Consider the following 17,941-nt stretch of genomic DNA (forward strand, 5'->3'; position numbering starts at 1 on the left):
CTCCTCCTCCAGCTCATGCCTTCTCACTGTTATATTCATGTGATAATCTCAATCAGACTCCTACAGGTCAGGCCCAGCTTCAAATATTCTAAGTCAGTTTCCCTATAAATACATTTACACTTAATAGACCATGTCATCTGATTTTTTGTTTGGAAAATAGTGTCACCACAGTCATAAAGTTTCTAGTTTGTGCTGGTTTGAAAGGATGTATGTACCTAGAAAAGCCATATTTTAATCTTAATTCCATTTTGTAAAGGTAGCCATTTCTTCTAATCCCTATTCAATACTGTATGTTTGAAACTATAATCAGATAATTTCCCTGGAGATATAATTCAATCAAGAGTGGTGGGTAAACTGGATTAGGTGAAAATGTGTCTCCACCCATTCGGGTGGGTCTTGATTAGTTTCTGGAGTCCTATAAAAGAGGAAACATTTTGGAGAATGAGGGAGATTCAGAGAGAGCAGAGAAGAATGACATAGCCACTAGTGGCAGAGTCCACCAGTCAGTGACCTTTGGAGATGAAGAAGGAAAATGCCTCCCGGGGAGCTTCAGGAAACAGGAAGCCAGGAGAGAAAGCTAGCAGAAGATGCCATGTTCACCATGTGCCCTTCCAGCTGAGAGAGAAACGCTGACCATGTTCATCATGTGCCTTTTCAGATGAGAGAGAAAATCTGAACTTCATCGGCCTTCTTGAACAAAGGTATCTGTGCTGGTTTGAAAGGAAGTATGTTCCCTAGAAAAGCAATGTTTTAATCAAAATCCCATTTCATAAAGGGAGAATAATCCCTACTCAATACTGTATGTTTGAAACTGTAATCAGATAATCTCCCTGAATGATGTGATTTAGTCAAGAGTGGTTGTTAAGCTGGATTAGATGACGACATGTCTCCACCCATTTGGGTGAGTCTTGATTAGTTTACTGGAGTCCTATAAAAGAGGAAACATTTTGGAGAGTGGGAGACTCAGAGAGAGCAGAGAATGCTGCAGCACCATGAAGCAGAGAGTCCACCAGCCAGTCACCTTTGGAGATGAAGAAGAAAAACTTCTCCCGGGGAGCTTCACAAAACCGGAAGCCAGGAGAGAAAGCTAGCAGATGATGCCATGTTCACCACGTGCCCTTCCAGCCGAGAGAGAAGCCCTGACTGTGTTCCCCATGTGCCTTCTCACTTGGGACAGAAACCCTGAACTTCATCAGTCTTCTTGAACCAAAGTATCTTTCCCTGGATGGATGCCTTAGACTGGACATTTCTATAGACTTGTTTTAATGTGGACATTTTCTCAGCCTTAGAACTGTAAACTAGCAACTTATTAAATTCCCCTTTTGAAAAGCTATTCCGTTTCTGGTATGTTGCATTCCTGCAGCTAGCAAGTAGAACAGATTTTGGTACCAGAAGTGGGGTACAAACCCACGTGGGCACTATTCCACCTTCTGGTCCCTAAAAACAACATGTTTTTCCCATATACAAAATACAGTAATTTCATAACAATATCAGAAATCCTTAAACCATTTCAGTAGCAATACAAATGAAACACAAAGTTAGAAACAGTACAATCTCCTATCAAAGTTAGTTACAGGCATAGTGTGTTCTAAAGCAAAGTTCTCTGGCTCTAGACCTTTGAAAATTTATAACAAGTTTTTTTGCTGCCAACATAAAAAGGAGGACCAGTCATGGGATACATATATGCATTTCCATAGGGAGGAAAGGACTCAGGGGTCACTGGACCCATACAGTTTCAAAAACCTGCAGGGGGGGGGTGCCGCGGTGGCTCAGCGGGCAAAGTGCTTGCCTGCTATGCCGGAGGACCTCGGTTCGATTCCCGGCCCCAGCCCATGTAACAAAAACGGAGAAACAGAATACAATAAAACAAGAAAATGTTTAAAAATGTTTCCCTTTCTTCCTTCCTTCCTTCCTTCTCTCTGTCTTTCCTTAAAAAAAAAAAAAAAAAAAAAAAAAAACCTGCAGGGCAAAATCCATTAGATTTCAAAGTCTGAGAATCATTCATCCTCCTGGCTTCTGAAAGCAGCAGTCCCACCCTTTCCAAGGGCCTAAGCAGAGGCCTGCCTCTCTTCAAATGCAACCTTGGGGGACATTGGGGAGACCACCTTTTTCTTGGCTCCACCCTCTCCAAGCATCAGGGCTGCACCTGGGCTCTCTGCCATCTCTGGGGCACACACTCATCCCCTCCATGTGGTGGCAGCCAGGCTCTCCCCAGATCCCAAGGAATATGCTTCACCCTTTCCAAGGCCTGAGGCGGCATGACTCTTCCACTGCAACCAGGTGGAAGGCCCATCCTCTGCCTTTGGGGCAAACTCACCCTCTCCATGGGCTTGGGTGTGTCTGCTTTCCTGGCCCGAGGCTTCTTGACTTCAGACCTCAGCCTCCATGGTTTTGCCTCTGAAGTTATTTTTCCTCCAATGTGCCCCTTCTCTGAACCCCTCAGTCCAGACTGGCAGGGGCTCTGTTTATACAGGTCCCACAGCACTCTCATCAACTTTCTATGCAGTAGTGTTGGATCATGCCCATCAGACATAAGGAGTTTCCACAAATCTTTCCTGGATAACTCCATGTCCGATCCTGGCTTTCTCTGAAATGGCTGAGTTTGGCCAAGACTCGTTTGGCCAAGAACTCATGTGGGGCACTATTCTCTGAGGTCTCCCTTCCTGGACGCCCAGAATTTTCCAGAACTTCAATTTCTGGTTTATTTGTTCAGTTTTATCTCTTTCCTGTCGCATTTCACTATAAGCTGTGAGGAGAAACCAGGCTGCACTTTCCACACTTAATTTGGAGATGTCTTCTGCTAAATACCCAAGTTCATGGCTTTTAAAATCTGTCTTCCAGCCAAAGCTGCTAGTTAATTTTGCCAGATTATCTGCCATTTTAAAACAAGGCTCATCTTCCTTCCAGTCTATAATAACACGTGCCTCATTTCTGTCTAAGACTTTATCAGATGTGTCTTTAGAGTCCACATTTCTACCAACAGTCTCTTCAAAGCATTCTAGGCCTTCTCTATCAAGCTTCTCACAACTCCTCCAGAATATTCCCCTTATCCATTTAAAAAACTGTTTCAGCATGTTCGGTATTTGCAAACTGAAGCAGCAGCACCCCACTCTCCAGTACCAAAATCTGTTCTTCTTGCTAGCTGCAGGAATGCAACATACCAGAAACGGAATAGCTTTTCAAAAGGGGAATTTAATAAGTTGCTAGTTTACAGTTCTAAGGCTGAGAAAATGTCCACATTAAAACAAGTCTATAGAAATGTCCAGTCTAAGGCATCCATCCAGGGAAAGATACTTTGGTTCAAGAAGACCGATGAAGTTCAGGGTTTCTGTCCCAAGTGAGAAGGCACATGGGGAACACAGTCAGGGCTTCTCTCTCAGCTGGAAGGGCATGTGGTGAACATGGCATCATCTGCTAGCTTTCTCTCCTGGCTTCCAGTTTTGTGAAGCTCCCCAGGAGGCGTTTTTCTTCTTCATCTCCAAAGGTGACTGGCTGGTGGACTCTCTGCTTCATGGTGCTGCAGCATTCTCTGCTCTCTCTGAGTCTCCCACTCTCCAAAATGTTTCCTCTTTTATAGGACTCCAGTAAACTAATCAAGACTCACCCAAATGGGTGGAGACATGTCGTCCCCTTTTTAAAAGAATTCTGTTTCTGGTACATTGCATTCTGGCAGGTAGCAAACTAGAATATAGTTCATAAACTAATTTCACCTGGAGTTTATTGGGAGATGGTAATGTAGTAGGATTTTAAAATGTAGTTAATTTCAATGTAAACGTAACATTTACTTGCTGCATAAAATTCAAGCATTACAGGGTAGACCACATATGGCTCAGCAGGTAGAGTTCTCTTGCCATGTAGGGAACCTAGGTTTGATTCCCGGTGCCTGCCCATGTTAAAAAAAAAAAAATTCAAGCAATACAAAAAGATAAATTGAAGTAGTTCCTAAACCCCAGATAACCATTGTTTGTTACTATGCACATACAAGTATCTATCTACAACCCCCTTTAAAAATGCAGTTTTATTGATTTATTCACATACCATACAATGCATCCAAAGTGTATGTATTAGTTAGGGTTCTTTAGAGAAACAGAATGAACAGGGAACACTTGCAAATATAAAATTATAAAAGTGTCTCACGTGACCACGGGAATGCAGATCCAAAATCCGCAGGGCAGGCTGTGAAGTCGACGACTCCGATGGAAGGTCTAGACGTACTCCACAGGAGAGGCTCACCAGCCGAAGCAGGAAGAGAGCCTGTCTCTTCTGAATCTTCCTTAAAAGGCTTCCCGTGATTAGACTAAGCATCACTCATTGCAGAAGACACTCCCCTTTGGTTGATTACAAATGGAATCAGCTGTGGATGCAGCTGACGTGATCATGATCTAATTCTATGAAATGTCATTATTGCAACAGATAGGCCAGCACTTGCCCAACCAGACAAACAGGTACCACCACTTGGCCAAGTTGACACATGAACCTGACCATGACAGTGTACAATCAGTGGCTTCTAGTGTATTTACATAATTGTGCATTCATCATCACAATCAATTTCAGAACATTTTCATTACTCTAAAAGGAAAAAGTCCATACCCCTTAGCAGTCACAATACCTCTATCCTTCTCTATCCCTACATATCCACTAATCTATTTCTGCCTCTATAGACTTATTTATACTTACATTTTATTTAAATGGAATCATATCATATATAGTACCTTGTGTCTGGTTTCTTTCACTTAGCATAATTTAAAAAGTTATTATTTTTTTAATTAGAGAAGTTGTAGGTTTACAGAAAAGTTATGTAAAAAATACAGTGTTCCCATATTGCCCCTATTGTTACACTTTGTATTAGTGTATTAGTGTGATCAAAGAATATTTAAAATAGTACTAATAACTATATCCATAGTTTACATTAGATGTCTTTCCCCCATATACCACTCTATTATTAATACTGTGCTTTAGTGTCATACATTTGTTATAATTCACCATACTTGTATTATTAGCCCCAGTCCATCATCCACAAAAGGATTTACTGTGTTTTACATTCCCATGTCTTATCTTCACGACTTTCACTCTAGTAACATATACAACCCAACTTCCCCTTTCAACCACATATGCATACATAATTCAGTGCTGTTAATCACACTCACAATAATGTGCTACCATCACCACCATCTATTTTGAAACCTTTATACAATCAACTGCAATAGAAATTCTGTACAAATTAAGTTCAACTTCCCATATTCTAACCCCAATTTATCCCCCAGTAACCTATATTCTAGATTCTAACATTGTGAGTTTGTTTTTATAATTAGTTAATATCAGTGAGATCACAGAATATTCGTCCTTTTGTGCCTTGTTTATTTCAGTCAACATAATGTCCTCAAGGGTCATCCATGTTGTTATATGCATTGGGACTTCATTCCTTTTGACAGCTGAATAATATGCCATCATATATATATTTATTACATTTTGTTTATCCATTTATTGGATGGACACTTGCATTGCTTCCATCTTTTGGTAATTATGAATAATGCTGCTTTGAACATTGGTGTGCAAATACATCTGTTTGAGTTCCTGCTTTCAGTTCTTCTGGGTATATACCTAGTAACAGGATTGCTTGGTCATGTGGTACTTCTATATTTGGCTTCCTGAAGATCTGCCAAACTGTCTTCCACAGGGGCTACAATGTTTTACATTCCCACCAGCAAAGAACGTATGTTCCTATTTCCCCATACTCTCTCCAAAACTTGTAATTGTCTGTTTTTTAAATAGTAGTCCTTCTAGTGGGTGTGAAATGAAATCTCATGGTGGTATTCATTTACATTTCCTTAACTGCTAGTGATGTTGAGCATATTTCCATGTGATTTTTAGACATTTGTATATCCTCTTTGAAAAAATGTCTATTTAAGTCTTTTGCCTACTTTTTTGTTTTTGCTAAAAAAGTCATTCATTTCCAGCCAGATAAAATTCTCCAATGGTACATATAAGGCTACATATCATAAGGCCCTACTTTGATAAATATACTAGCTGCAAGATCCATGACTAATTATTAACGTTTATAGCAAACAAATCCTCTTTTTTCTCTTAAGATGTAATTTAAATAAACTGGTAACAAACAAGCCATCATTTCCAAGAGTGGAGTACGATTCTTCACTCAAATCCAGAGCAATATATGAGATTCCACAGGTCAGCAGACAGCAAGTGCCTCCAGCTCTACCTGCTGACAATGTGGAATCTGTTTTTGGAGGAGTGACCTGTCTTCTGTGAAAAGAAGTTACATGTAGGCAAATAAGAACCACATATGCAACGTCGAAAGGCATTTCACAGAATTCAACAATATTCAGGTAAGTTAATAGACACTAGAATGAAAACTCTGTGAGCACAGATTTGCTGTTTATACCTCTAGATACTCTGGCACCTTCTCACTGGACATTCAGTAAATATCTATTACATGAAAGTAAGACTACGAGAGTAAGCTGTATGCCTTGGTGTCCAGCATCTGATTCTAAGACTGAGCTTTACTTTGTGAGGTTTACTAATACCTATTTTTTTTCTTCAGAGTGAATCACTCTATTTGGAAAGCCATTCCTTTTCTTAAAAGACCTTTAAATTCTTCATTAGCATTTATGGACTCCTTACAGATGGCCATATTGGATTGGGGTGTTCATTGGCTCCAAGGAGGAGCACATAGTGGTCAAAGTCTTGATCTATTTCTTGAAGTAAGAAGCCTGTTTGGCTCAGAATTTTAGAATCTAGTTTATTCTTCACACCATCTATTTTTGTGGTGCCTGTTAATTTCTGAAGCTCCAAACGGTCTCTGGAAATTCAGAGGTTGAGCAAGATACTTCTTCATGGAATCTCATTTCAGCATCAACGATTTTCAGTACCATGGCTACCTCAGGACTTAAAATAATTGATTTCTTGTTTTCATCCTTTAGAGAGTTCTCCACCAGCTCCTTGAAATTAAAATTCTTGTTCTACAGCTGATGCGTGGAGTTTCCACAAGGGGAAATTCATGAAAAATCTCTATTTCCTTCTGATTCTCACACTATCTCTCTCACTCCCCAAAAGGCTATGGTTGTAACTGTGGAGACCCAGGAAAAGTTTCTAAACTCATCCTGGTTAATCATAAGAAGATGCCCCCTCATCAATTGGGATTAAAACTGGCTCTTCCTTTATGAACTCTGGGTCTCAAATACTGAGAAAAACAGTTTTCCTCTATAAGTAAGACAAAGGTGCAAATATGATGCTTAATGGCAACTAATGTTCAACTTCAGGGTCAGGAAGACAACACAGAATTGTGGAACTATGCACTGGTCCAAAGAGGCAGACACTGTCAGCTCTAGCTATTGTTGCCTTTGGGGAATGTAGGCCCAGTATTACCCAATCTTCTAATTTTTGATAAAAGCCAAACATCAAAGTTTTTATGTGAAATCTCTCAGTTTGCAAACTTTCCCCCAAAACAAAAACATATAAACCAAAAACTGCAACCTAAATAAAACATGTCTACAGGCCGGATGCAATCTTTTTGCAGCTCTTTGTAGAATGTATTTTAAAGTGTTGGTAAAAATAAAATTTGGGGCAAAAAGCAAACAATAGATTACTTCCTGTCCAGTTGCAATTTGCAGGAAATTGGGTTCAAGAGAAGAATGAGAGGAGGGATTTCCCTCTCACTAAATAGAAGGTAAATATACAAATGAAAAGATTTTTCAAGGTGATGAGGATGAATTAGCATGACCTAGTTTGGGAAAGTACAATACAGTGTTAGTGGTAAGAGCACAGATTTTAAGAGCCAAACTGTCTGAGAGACAAACTTTCAATCCTGGTTCTCTTGGGCTAATTCTAAGCTTTGGTTTCCTACCTATAAAATAATGAAAATGATTGTGCCTACCCCAAAGAAAATTGTGAAGATTAAGTAATGCATGTAAAGTTCTACTTGTCACAAGCTGTGTTGGGAAGCCACTGACCTTCCCCTCCAGGGTCAGGGTTTATTCCTGCACAATACCTTTACCACATAGAGAAGCAAAACAGAAAGCATGCTCTGTGTGGTAGGCAGGGACAGGGAAGAAGGGACTGAGTCATGCATGCACTCTCAGTTCATCTCTCAAAACTGATTTTATAAATCCTTCCTCCTCTCTAGGGAGAAGTGAATGAGGGGGAAGGGAAATGCCAGGGTGTTTCTCTAATTAGACTCCCTTCACATGAAAGAAACATTAAGAGTTGAGTGTAAGTGCTTCCTTTGAAGATTAATGTTCAACAAATGTTAGGTTTTTAAAAAATCAATATATTTTGCCCTTAAGATTTTAATTTTGAGCAGTTTAAGGAACCTTAATATTTTCTCAGAAGATATCTTACCAAAATAAGTCTTTGAAATGGAGTGAGTTTCTCCCAAGGAAAATTTATAGGACTGAACATTTCTTCATTTTCATTTAGAAGTTGAGCTAAGTATAAATTTAGAGAAGGAAACTGATATTAACGATCAAATACTTTAGATCACTAAAAGATACCGCAATACAATTTTCTGTTAGGAAATAGTGAATTTTTTTTGGAACATGGCTGATTTCCTTTAAAGTGAGCTTTATTTCCATAGAAGTTGAGGCATTACTAACTATCCTTAGCACCTCAAAAGATGTAGACATTAAGTAAATTTGGGTTTCAGTTTGACCCCAGTAAAGTGATATAACAAGATGGCAGGCAGCTAAAGGAAAACAAATGAGAAGCAAAAGGCACAGTCAACACCTGATAATCTGGTCCTATAGTGTGCCATTTTTCTGCTGAATATAAGGTGAGTCACTAATAACTCCAGAAGCTAAAGATTTCTATTCATAACCCACCTAGGACAGAAATAGGAAATGATAATCAAGTGGAAATGCAACAAGATGATCACATCTTTGACAAACTGAAGACTAGGACTTCCTTTTTTCTCTTTCTTTCTTTTTAAAAATCCCAGATCCAATTTATATCTCACCTACTTTATATTTCTATGGTATTTTTCCAATGTCTAACTTCAAGTAAAACTCAGATTATAGAGATAGCTTTTATAAATTGAGCTAATATATAAGTTAATTAGGCTTTAAGAGTATAGCCCATAATATGTAACAATCTAAAGTCGCAAAATGGATAAATATGGGGTTTTTTTGCAAAATTAAAAGATGCTTAACTTTACAAAGTTAATGAAGAGTTCCTTTAAGTAAAAGTCATTGACTCATCTTAGAATATAAAAATAATGGATCCTACATGGTTTAGAAACAAATGCAACAAAATAAAATAATAATGACCCAATAAGAAAAGTCTAAGGGGGGGGAAAGGAGTCCTTCTTAATCAGAACTGGTAATCAAGAAGACATAAAAGAAAAATAGACTAAGTTGACTATACAAACCTTTGCATGGTACAAATACTATAAACAAATCCAAAAGACAATTAATAGAATTGGGAAAATATTTAAATGAAGATGTTAATATAAGAAACAAGGCAAGGGGATAATTATAATATTCATAGCGGTCTTACAATGGACAAAAAAGAGATTAAATAAACCAATATAAAAATGGACAAAGTACATGTATAAATAAATCTAAGCATATGAAAAGATACATAAACTTCTTAGGGAAATTCAAATTAAAGTACTTTAAGCTTTTTAGATTGGACAAAGTTAAAAGAAATTAGATTAAAACATTGAATGCTTTCTTACTTTCCTGAGGTGATTTATCACTTTTCTCCAGTGAAGACTTTTCTAAATGGAAAGGTACGCTTAAAAGAAAATATACAGTCTTACTGCTTTTAAAAGCATCCCATTGTGCTACATTTGATAAAAGGGATTTGCATAAAAGTGAAAATGATTCCAGGTGACTACTGATATATTGGCACTGCTTCCACCTAGATTCTGATAGCCATTGAAGATGTTGATTTTTATTTATTTCAAATATGCCTGTAGAAAAGAAAAAATGACATTAGAAGAGGTAAATCCTTTATCTTTCAGTTACTCATTTCAAAGTAGAAGCTTAATAAATATTTGTTGAGAAAAAAGCCATTTTATATAATAAATAATAATATAATATTATTTATATTATTTATAAATAAATATAAAATATATTTTAAAAAGGAGATTTAAGTTTTAAAATGGTAATATTTTATTAAAATAAAACATTGTAAGAGTAAAGACTTTTTGTTGTTTATCATGGTGCTTACTGTTTATCATAAGAAAAAACTGGAAATGACTTAAATGTCTAACTTAAGACAGTGGTTAAATAAATTTTGGTAATCCAGAAATACAAATATTAGTTAGACATTAAATAAAGAGTCTAAGTAAGAGAATCATTTATGATATTGTTATTTTGAAAAAAAAACAGGTATAAGTCTGTACAGCAAAATCTTGAATAAGTCTGTACAGAAAGTCTCCTTTTTTTCCTAAAGAATACTTACAAATATAGGAAAAAAATGGAGAAGAGAAAAATACTCAAAAAAACCAATAATGGTGGAATTATCTGGTGGAATTATAGAAGATTTATTTTCTTCATTTTTCTTATCTTATCTTTAAGTCCTAATGGTTTTATAATAGACATACTTTTATATATGATTTTATATATAATTATATACTATATATATGTATAATTAAAAAACAAAAAATTAAAGCTATTTTTTTTTAAATTTTGTTTCTTAAAGCACACTGAGAACATTTTAATGATGCTAAGTAAAGCATAATTGGATTGGCTACCATATTTTTTTGCATGACTCTGCCTCTTGGGCATAGGCAATTGGTTCATGAGTGGACTTCTGACAGTGGTAATTTTGGTAATCCAGAAATACAAATGTTAGGCAGAGTCTAGTTTATTGACATAGAGCATCATTTATGATAAATTATTTTGAAAACAAAGCAGGAATAAATCTGTACAGCAAAACCTTGAATAAGTCTGTATAGAAAAATATTCTTCTTTTTCTTCTAAAGAATACTTACACATATAGGTAAAATAGTGGAGAGAAAAATACACAAAAATATCAATACTCCCATATCCTTTAAAAATTTTTACTTTTTTTTGTATAAGCTATTGAAAGCATTTTAATAAATCCATTTGATCATCGGTTGAACAGTCATTTACCAAATATCCACTATGTACCAAGTTTTGGGTGGAGTAAAAACAAACAAGCAAACAAACAAAACTATCCATGTCTAGTATCCTCCTGTTTTAGTTACCTGGCTGCTAAAGCAAGTACCATACGAGGGGTTGGCTTGTTTAAACAGCAGTAATTTATTGGCTCACAGTTTTGAGGCTAGGAGATGTCCAAAATCGGGGTGTTAGCAACGTGATGCTTTCTCCCAGAAGACTGCGGTGTACAGGAGCTGGCTGCTGGTGATCCTTGGTCCTTGGGTTTGTCACATACGTTAATGTAGTTGGTGGCCTCTCCATGATTCTCCCTTCTCTTCCAGGTTCTGTTGAATTCCAGTTTCTGGCTGCTTCCTGTGCCTTTCTCTTCCGAGACTTTCTCTATAAGGCCTCCAGTGGTTTAAGACCCAGCTTGATTCAACTGGACAACAGCCTAACTGAAAGATCCTCATCAAAAGGTCTTTCGTATAAGGATTCACACCCACAGGAATGGATTCAGCTTAGGAATATGTTTTTCTGGGGTACACAGCTCCAAGCCACCACACCTCTATAGCAACTCTTTGTGTGTTCTGCTTCTGACTTCTAGTCTCTGAACATTTGACAAAGTCTTCTTCAAACCATTACTTTTTCTCTCTCAATGAGAACACCAGAATTCTTTTAAACATTATATTTTTTATGTAAAATGTACAATACAGGATTATTTGAAAAGTTTCAGTATTAAGTGATTTTGTCTAACCTTTTTGGATAAGCATGATTTATGTGGTTCACATTTTTATAAGAATGTGAGGGCAACTGTAATTAGGAGGGATAATGTATAGCTCCTAATGATAACTACTCAATGTGTATGTCCTTCTATTGACCACCATTAGATATACTGCTTTATAGATTAAGGTTACAATAACCATAGTAATTGACATGTATTCACTCATTCCTTCAAAAGTTATTGAGTACTAACTATATGTTCAAAGATGTAGAGAATTTAATAATGAATTAGGCATTGTACTTGGCCTCAACCTGTTTTTAGTGTAGTCAATTATAGTAGCTTTACTTGGAGTGGCACCTGGGCATCTTTTTGTATTTTATGGGGAAAACTGTTTCCATGGCTTTTTACTAAATACAGAATAATTACTTTTACTTACCGTTAAATCTAGGCTGGGGCATTACACCTTTAATATTTGTCAGTATGTCAGAGTATAAGAAGATGTTCCATTCTTCATCTGGTAGGGATCCAATACCATCCTGCATTAGATTTTCATTAGCATTACTTTGCATTATTGTGGTGCAAAGGCGAAAAGAGAAGCAAAGTTTATGTTGATTAAATAGAGCTGAAGAAACCACCTATAGGAAAAATACAACTGTTATACCAACTCAGTTAGATGAAATAAGTATGGACAATTCACATTAAAAAAAATCTTACCTTAAAAATATTTCTTGTTAACACATCAATTGCAGTTTTGATATACCTGTCTAAGGAATTTTTCTCACTCTTTAAGCTGGGCTCTGTTGATAGATTTGTAACTTTTTTCAGAGACATTTTCTCCCATTTTAAACAACAAGTTGAGTGAAAGTGTTCTTGTTCTTTGTTTTTGGAAATTACTGATAAAACAAAAACCTTATGAAACCAGTCTAGGGAAAACTGGTACATGTAGTTGATTTGGTTAAGATCAGCCACTAGGAAGTAGAGCAGGGCACCTCGAGTGGCAATGGGGAGATAGTTTTTACGTGTTATTTGAATTTCATTTTCTGCTTTTTCTGTTGCTTTGATGCGTTTCGTAATTTCCTTTGAAGTCAGTTTGGATTTTTTAAAGATGTCTATAATATCCTCATCATCTAATATGCATCCTAAAGAAAAACCAAAAGTGAATTTCAATAAAACCACTGCAATGATAAATGGCTGTTTCTTCATTCCATATGCTTTCTGTAAGAGTTTTCACCATTGGCTTTTTATTGATTTTATTATGGAGATGGGCTCTCATATAGAGATAGTTTTAATTAGTGGCATACATGCCCCTCTTCCTACTCTCTTGTCCCTTCTTTATGTTACTTAAGTGTTTGTGGGTATAAAAATAGAAGTTTGTGGATTCTATTTTTGTTATAGGCACACATTAAGTAAATGGCCCATAGTAAGGCATACCATTCACATTGTGACTCACTCACTGTAAATACAGAAAATTGAAATAAAATTTCAGAAAATAAGTGCCATGATTTCATGTGATGTACTCTGATATTTTATATTTTATTTTATTAAAAAATAAATCTGATCTTGACCATTGAAGTTAATTTCTCATTCCATTACTAGGACACAATTAATCTTTATAGAAACACAGATGATAATTCTACTCTTTTCAAATATTTAAAGCAGTGCTCTTATTTCAATTATAAAGTATTTTATTTCACGGGCCGGCCATGGTGGTTCAGCAGGTAGAGTTCTTGCCTGCTATGCCAGAGACCCGGGTTCTATTGTCGATGCCTGCCCATGAAAAAAAAAAGTATTCTATTTCATGGGCTAATTATTCTCATTTTGCTCAACTGTTTTTTTTACGATGTGAATTCTAGGCCTTTCACCAACCTTGATGCTCACATCTGGAAGCACTTTAGTTTGAAAAAAGCCATTCTAAAATGTTGCCTCCTAAAAGGTTACAAGCTGATGGTTCTAATATTATACAAGAAACAGAAAAGGGAATCTTGCGTATGTAACTAGTTCTGCCATTAATAGAAGCATAGCTTGTTCATGTGCTTTAAAGAAACAGCTTATTATGTGTAATTACAAGAGAAAAGGAATAAAGTCAGACCCTTCCAGGTATAAATGTGTAGTACTTAAAATTTCATAGTAAACAAATACACTTCTAAGTGGCGATTTGCCTATATTTTAACATAAGATACAATGAACTTATACATTTAATTTCTTTCTTTAAAAATATAGTTGCAAAAATTGAGTTATAGACTTCCTTTCTTTTAAAAAATTTTCCCCTTAACACAACTCTCTTTCTGGAATTGGCCAAGAGAATGGCATTCTTAGAAGGCAGCCAGAGGCAGGAAGATATCTGAGAGGGAAGGCATGCCCTCCCCACTACTTTCCCCAATTTAAGAATTCTTTATTTGATGTTTTAAGGACAAAAATACAGTGTCTTGTAAGGTCTTAAAATAATCCTTTCAAAAATACAGGGACATTTTATGCTGTAAAAAAGTTAGTTCTTTTAGTCAAAGCTTATCTCCTCAGTCATCTGCTATCAGCTGACAACAGATTTTTAAAATCTGGTTTTGTCTTCAAGCTCTGCTTCAGCTCTTTGGCTGTCTGGGTATGGTTTATAGCCTAAAAGTATAACACCACAGAGCAAGGGCTACACACTGTTTCACATGCCTGCTTTCTGAACATCTCAGGAGATCTGAGAGAGGCAAAACTGAACTCTTCATCACAGTCATTCTTTTGCCACAGGTCTCATAGCAAAGGCTGTTGTTTGCAGTGTTTTTGTCTGATGGGGATGCCAGCGTTAAGGCTGAGAGCCACATCCTTGGTGGTGGTGCAGGGGGGCAGGGGAGGTGGAGAAGGGGGAGGTTTGTAACCATAACATGGGAAAGGCTTGAATTCATCACTTCACTGAGTCTAGCAAAGCCCGTCTTTGCCCCTTGCCTCCCAAGAGGCCCAAGGCTATGAACACCTTTCTGTGGTCTTAAGGAATGGCTGACCCTTTAATAGTGGTTTGGCCTCCTCGAGAAGCAGGAGGATGGCCACTGACTGAGGCTATGGAAGCAACACCAACCGACTGAGCCGGACCTTGCTGTCACCTTTACAGACTCCCTCAAGAATCTTTTTCAAGTAATGACATTAAATTAAAAAATTCCTACTCATAAAAATTTAATAATATATAAAGGTATAAAGAAAAAAAGCAGCAAATCACTTCATGATCCACTGTCATGCCCCCCACAAAATCCCGGTGCTAATACATGGTAAACATCATTCCAAGTATGTGTCTATGCAGACATGCATGGACTAATGAATAGATACAGAAATGTTTTAAGGAGAAATGGATCCTACTACAAATTATATTTTTGAAATAATTCGGGTTTATCTTTATTAGAATTTAAAAGAAGAGAAACAACAGAGGCAATTGCTGTGTCTCAGATACACGCTTCTTTATAACATTCTAAGTTTAAGAGGAAAGATGATTTAAGCAATTAAAGAATTGAATATTTTTGTAAATAAAAGTATACATTTTAGTTTTTTAATCAAATTCATTTTATTTAAGAAAATAAACAATACACTTAGAACCACCAAAAATGGATATCTTAGTCAGCTTAATTTATTTAAATAAAGTATCCATATAATCATTGCAAAACCCGTGTTTGCACAGTAAGTTTCATAAAATTATTATGTATTGGCTCCTCTCCATGAAATGTAGCGATTGGCACTCAGCCTTGCTTCTAGTCTCTGAATTTGATTGCTTACTTGATCAGATTCCATCAAGTATTTTTTGTTCTTTATTCAAAAATTCTCCAAAATTTTCATGCTTGAAAATAATTGCCTTTTTCTTTACATTTGAAAACACTTGCTTGTGTATTATTATTGGACCCCTTTTGCTTGCCTGGATTTTAAAAAAACCCTTTCATAGCATTATGTTTTCCCCTTCAAATGTCTGAAGAATGTTGTTATCCATTAAGTTCAACAACCTAACCAGGATAAGTCTTAGTGCTGATAGAGCTGTTGTGCTGGTTTGAAAGGAAGTCTGCCCCCTAAGAAAAGCCATGCTTTAATATAAATCCCATTTCATAAAAGTAGAATAATCTCTATTCAATATTGTATGTTTGAAACTGTTATCAGATCATATCCCTGGATGATGTGATTCAGTCAAGAGTGCTTGTTAAACTGAATTAAGGGAAGACATGTCTCCACCCATTTGGGTGGGTCTTGATTGGTTTATTGGAGTCCTATAAAAGAGGAAACATTTTGGAGAAAGAGATTCAGAGAGAGCAGAAAATGCTGCAGCACCACGAAGCAGAGAGTCCACCAGCCAGTGACCTTTGGAGATGAAGAAGGAAAACGCCTCCCTGGGAGCTTCATGAAATAGGAAGCCAGGAGAGAAAGCTAGCAGATGACGCCATATTTGCCATGTGCCTTTCCAGATGAGACAGAAGCCTTGACTGTGTTTGCCATGTGCTGTCTCACTCGAGAGAGAAACCCTGAACTTCATCGGCCTTCTTGAACCAAGGTATCTTTCCCTGGATGCCTGTGACTGGACATTTCTATAGACTTCTAATTAGGACATTTTCTTGGCCTTAGAACTGTAAACTTGCAACTCTTTAAATTCTCCCTTTTAAAAGCCATTCCGTTTCTGGTATATTGCATTCTGGCAGCTAGCAAACTAGAACAGCTGTCCTGATATATACCCTATTAATCTGCAAATTATATCACATTTAATCTGCAAATTACATCACATTTCCTGTTTTCTCAAATCTTTTGTCTGCTGTCTGAGAGGTTTATTTCTGTTATTTTTTTCTCTATTCATTGTGGTTAGCTCAAGACTTCCATCCATATAATTAGATCAACTTTCAGCACACTTAAATCTGATCTATAATGATGCTTTACTTCTTAATTTGTTTCCTACCTAGGCCATATCAATTTTCATCTCATTTTGTTATTTTGTAATCTCATCTTTAAATTTACTCTTTCCTTGAGGTAGTTGCTCATTTTCGTATTAATTTATTCCACAGCATAAAACACTCTGGAGGAATCTACTTTTCTTTCTTGGATAATGCTTTCTTTCAGACTGGGTTCTTTGGTTATTGACTGCTGTATTTTTTATTCTTCATTCATGACTATTCATGAGATGTTTATTCATTTGAATATTTAAAAAACTGCCACCCCATTTCTTTTCATTTTGTTAATGCTCAGTATGGGCAGATCTGTCCTAACTTTCTGTTTGCTATCATCTAATCTAATTTGTTCTTTGCTCATTCTATGCTCATTTCTCTAAAGTTTCAGACCTGATTGTTGGTTTCTATCTGCTTTTTTTTTTTTTTTGGTCCCCTGAGGTCACATATTTGGGAAAGGGGGAGAGATCTGTGGGATTCTTGCTTTATTTTGAGACCCTACTAAAAGTCTTGAACAAAGGCTTAAGTCAATTAAGGGTTTATCCTCTGCTCTTGAGCTTTAGTCGGTTTCTCCAGCTCAGTTTAGAGGCCTGGAAAGGAGATGGCGGTTCTTTCTGACTCTGAAAAGATCCCTTGGTGGCTTTCAGGGACTACTCTTCTTGAAGTGTTTTCCATTATTCTCCCAGGGCTTCCGACTCAGTCTGCTTCTCTTCAAAATGTAGGGTATTAACAAGAATGGAAAGTTTAATTTTTTTTTGGTCATTATTGCCTAGAGAGTGGCTGTTCCATGACCTCCAAAACTTTCCTTCTCATTTCAAAAATTATAGTTTATTATTGTTGATAATTTTTTGCTTTTTTAAAAATAAGATTGGTTTTTAATTTATTTGACTTAAGTATTAGAGTTGAGGGAAAGACTTTAAACCAGGAGGCACAAATTAGACAACTGAGGGTCAAATATGGCTTCAATATGCTTTTTAATTTTGCACAATTTCAAAAAAAGTTTGAATTAGCTTCGAAGATAAAAAATTTGGTGATTTCATATGAATATTTGGATTTTAGTTTTTCTTGGAAACAGATCTGGCAACATTGGGCTTGCATCCCTGATCATGGCCTTTTGGATTAGACAAATAATATTTAATCAGCAGTGAACATTAGAACTGTGTATGTTTAAAAAGAAATACAAGCCAGGACGCCAACTGTAGAAGTTCTGATTTAGTAAATCTGGATGGGAATCACAGAGCATTTGTATTTAA

At 36.5% G+C, this 17,941-nt stretch overlaps 1 protein-coding gene across 1 annotated transcript in view; it reads right to left on the minus strand.

The window, feature by feature from the left end:
• Window positions 1-17,941, minus strand: part of DNAH14 (dynein axonemal heavy chain 14) — a gene marked incomplete at its 5' end in the record, with an annotated part of 509,245 nt that overhangs the window by 74,626 nt on the left and 416,678 nt on the right. The window contains 4 exons of the mRNA XM_077129892.1: window positions 8,356-8,441; window positions 9,689-9,925; window positions 12,239-12,437; window positions 12,517-12,941. Coding sequence (XP_076986007.1) covers window positions 8,356-8,441; window positions 9,689-9,925; window positions 12,239-12,437; window positions 12,517-12,941 — 947 coding nt within the window. The remainder of the gene's footprint in view (window positions 1-8,355; window positions 8,442-9,688; window positions 9,926-12,238; window positions 12,438-12,516; window positions 12,942-17,941) is intronic.

Source organism: Tamandua tetradactyla, chromosome 2 (assembly GCF_023851605.1).
Source record: "Tamandua tetradactyla isolate mTamTet1 chromosome 2, mTamTet1.pri, whole genome shotgun sequence".
Lineage (NCBI taxonomy): Eukaryota > Metazoa > Chordata > Mammalia > Pilosa > Myrmecophagidae > Tamandua > Tamandua tetradactyla.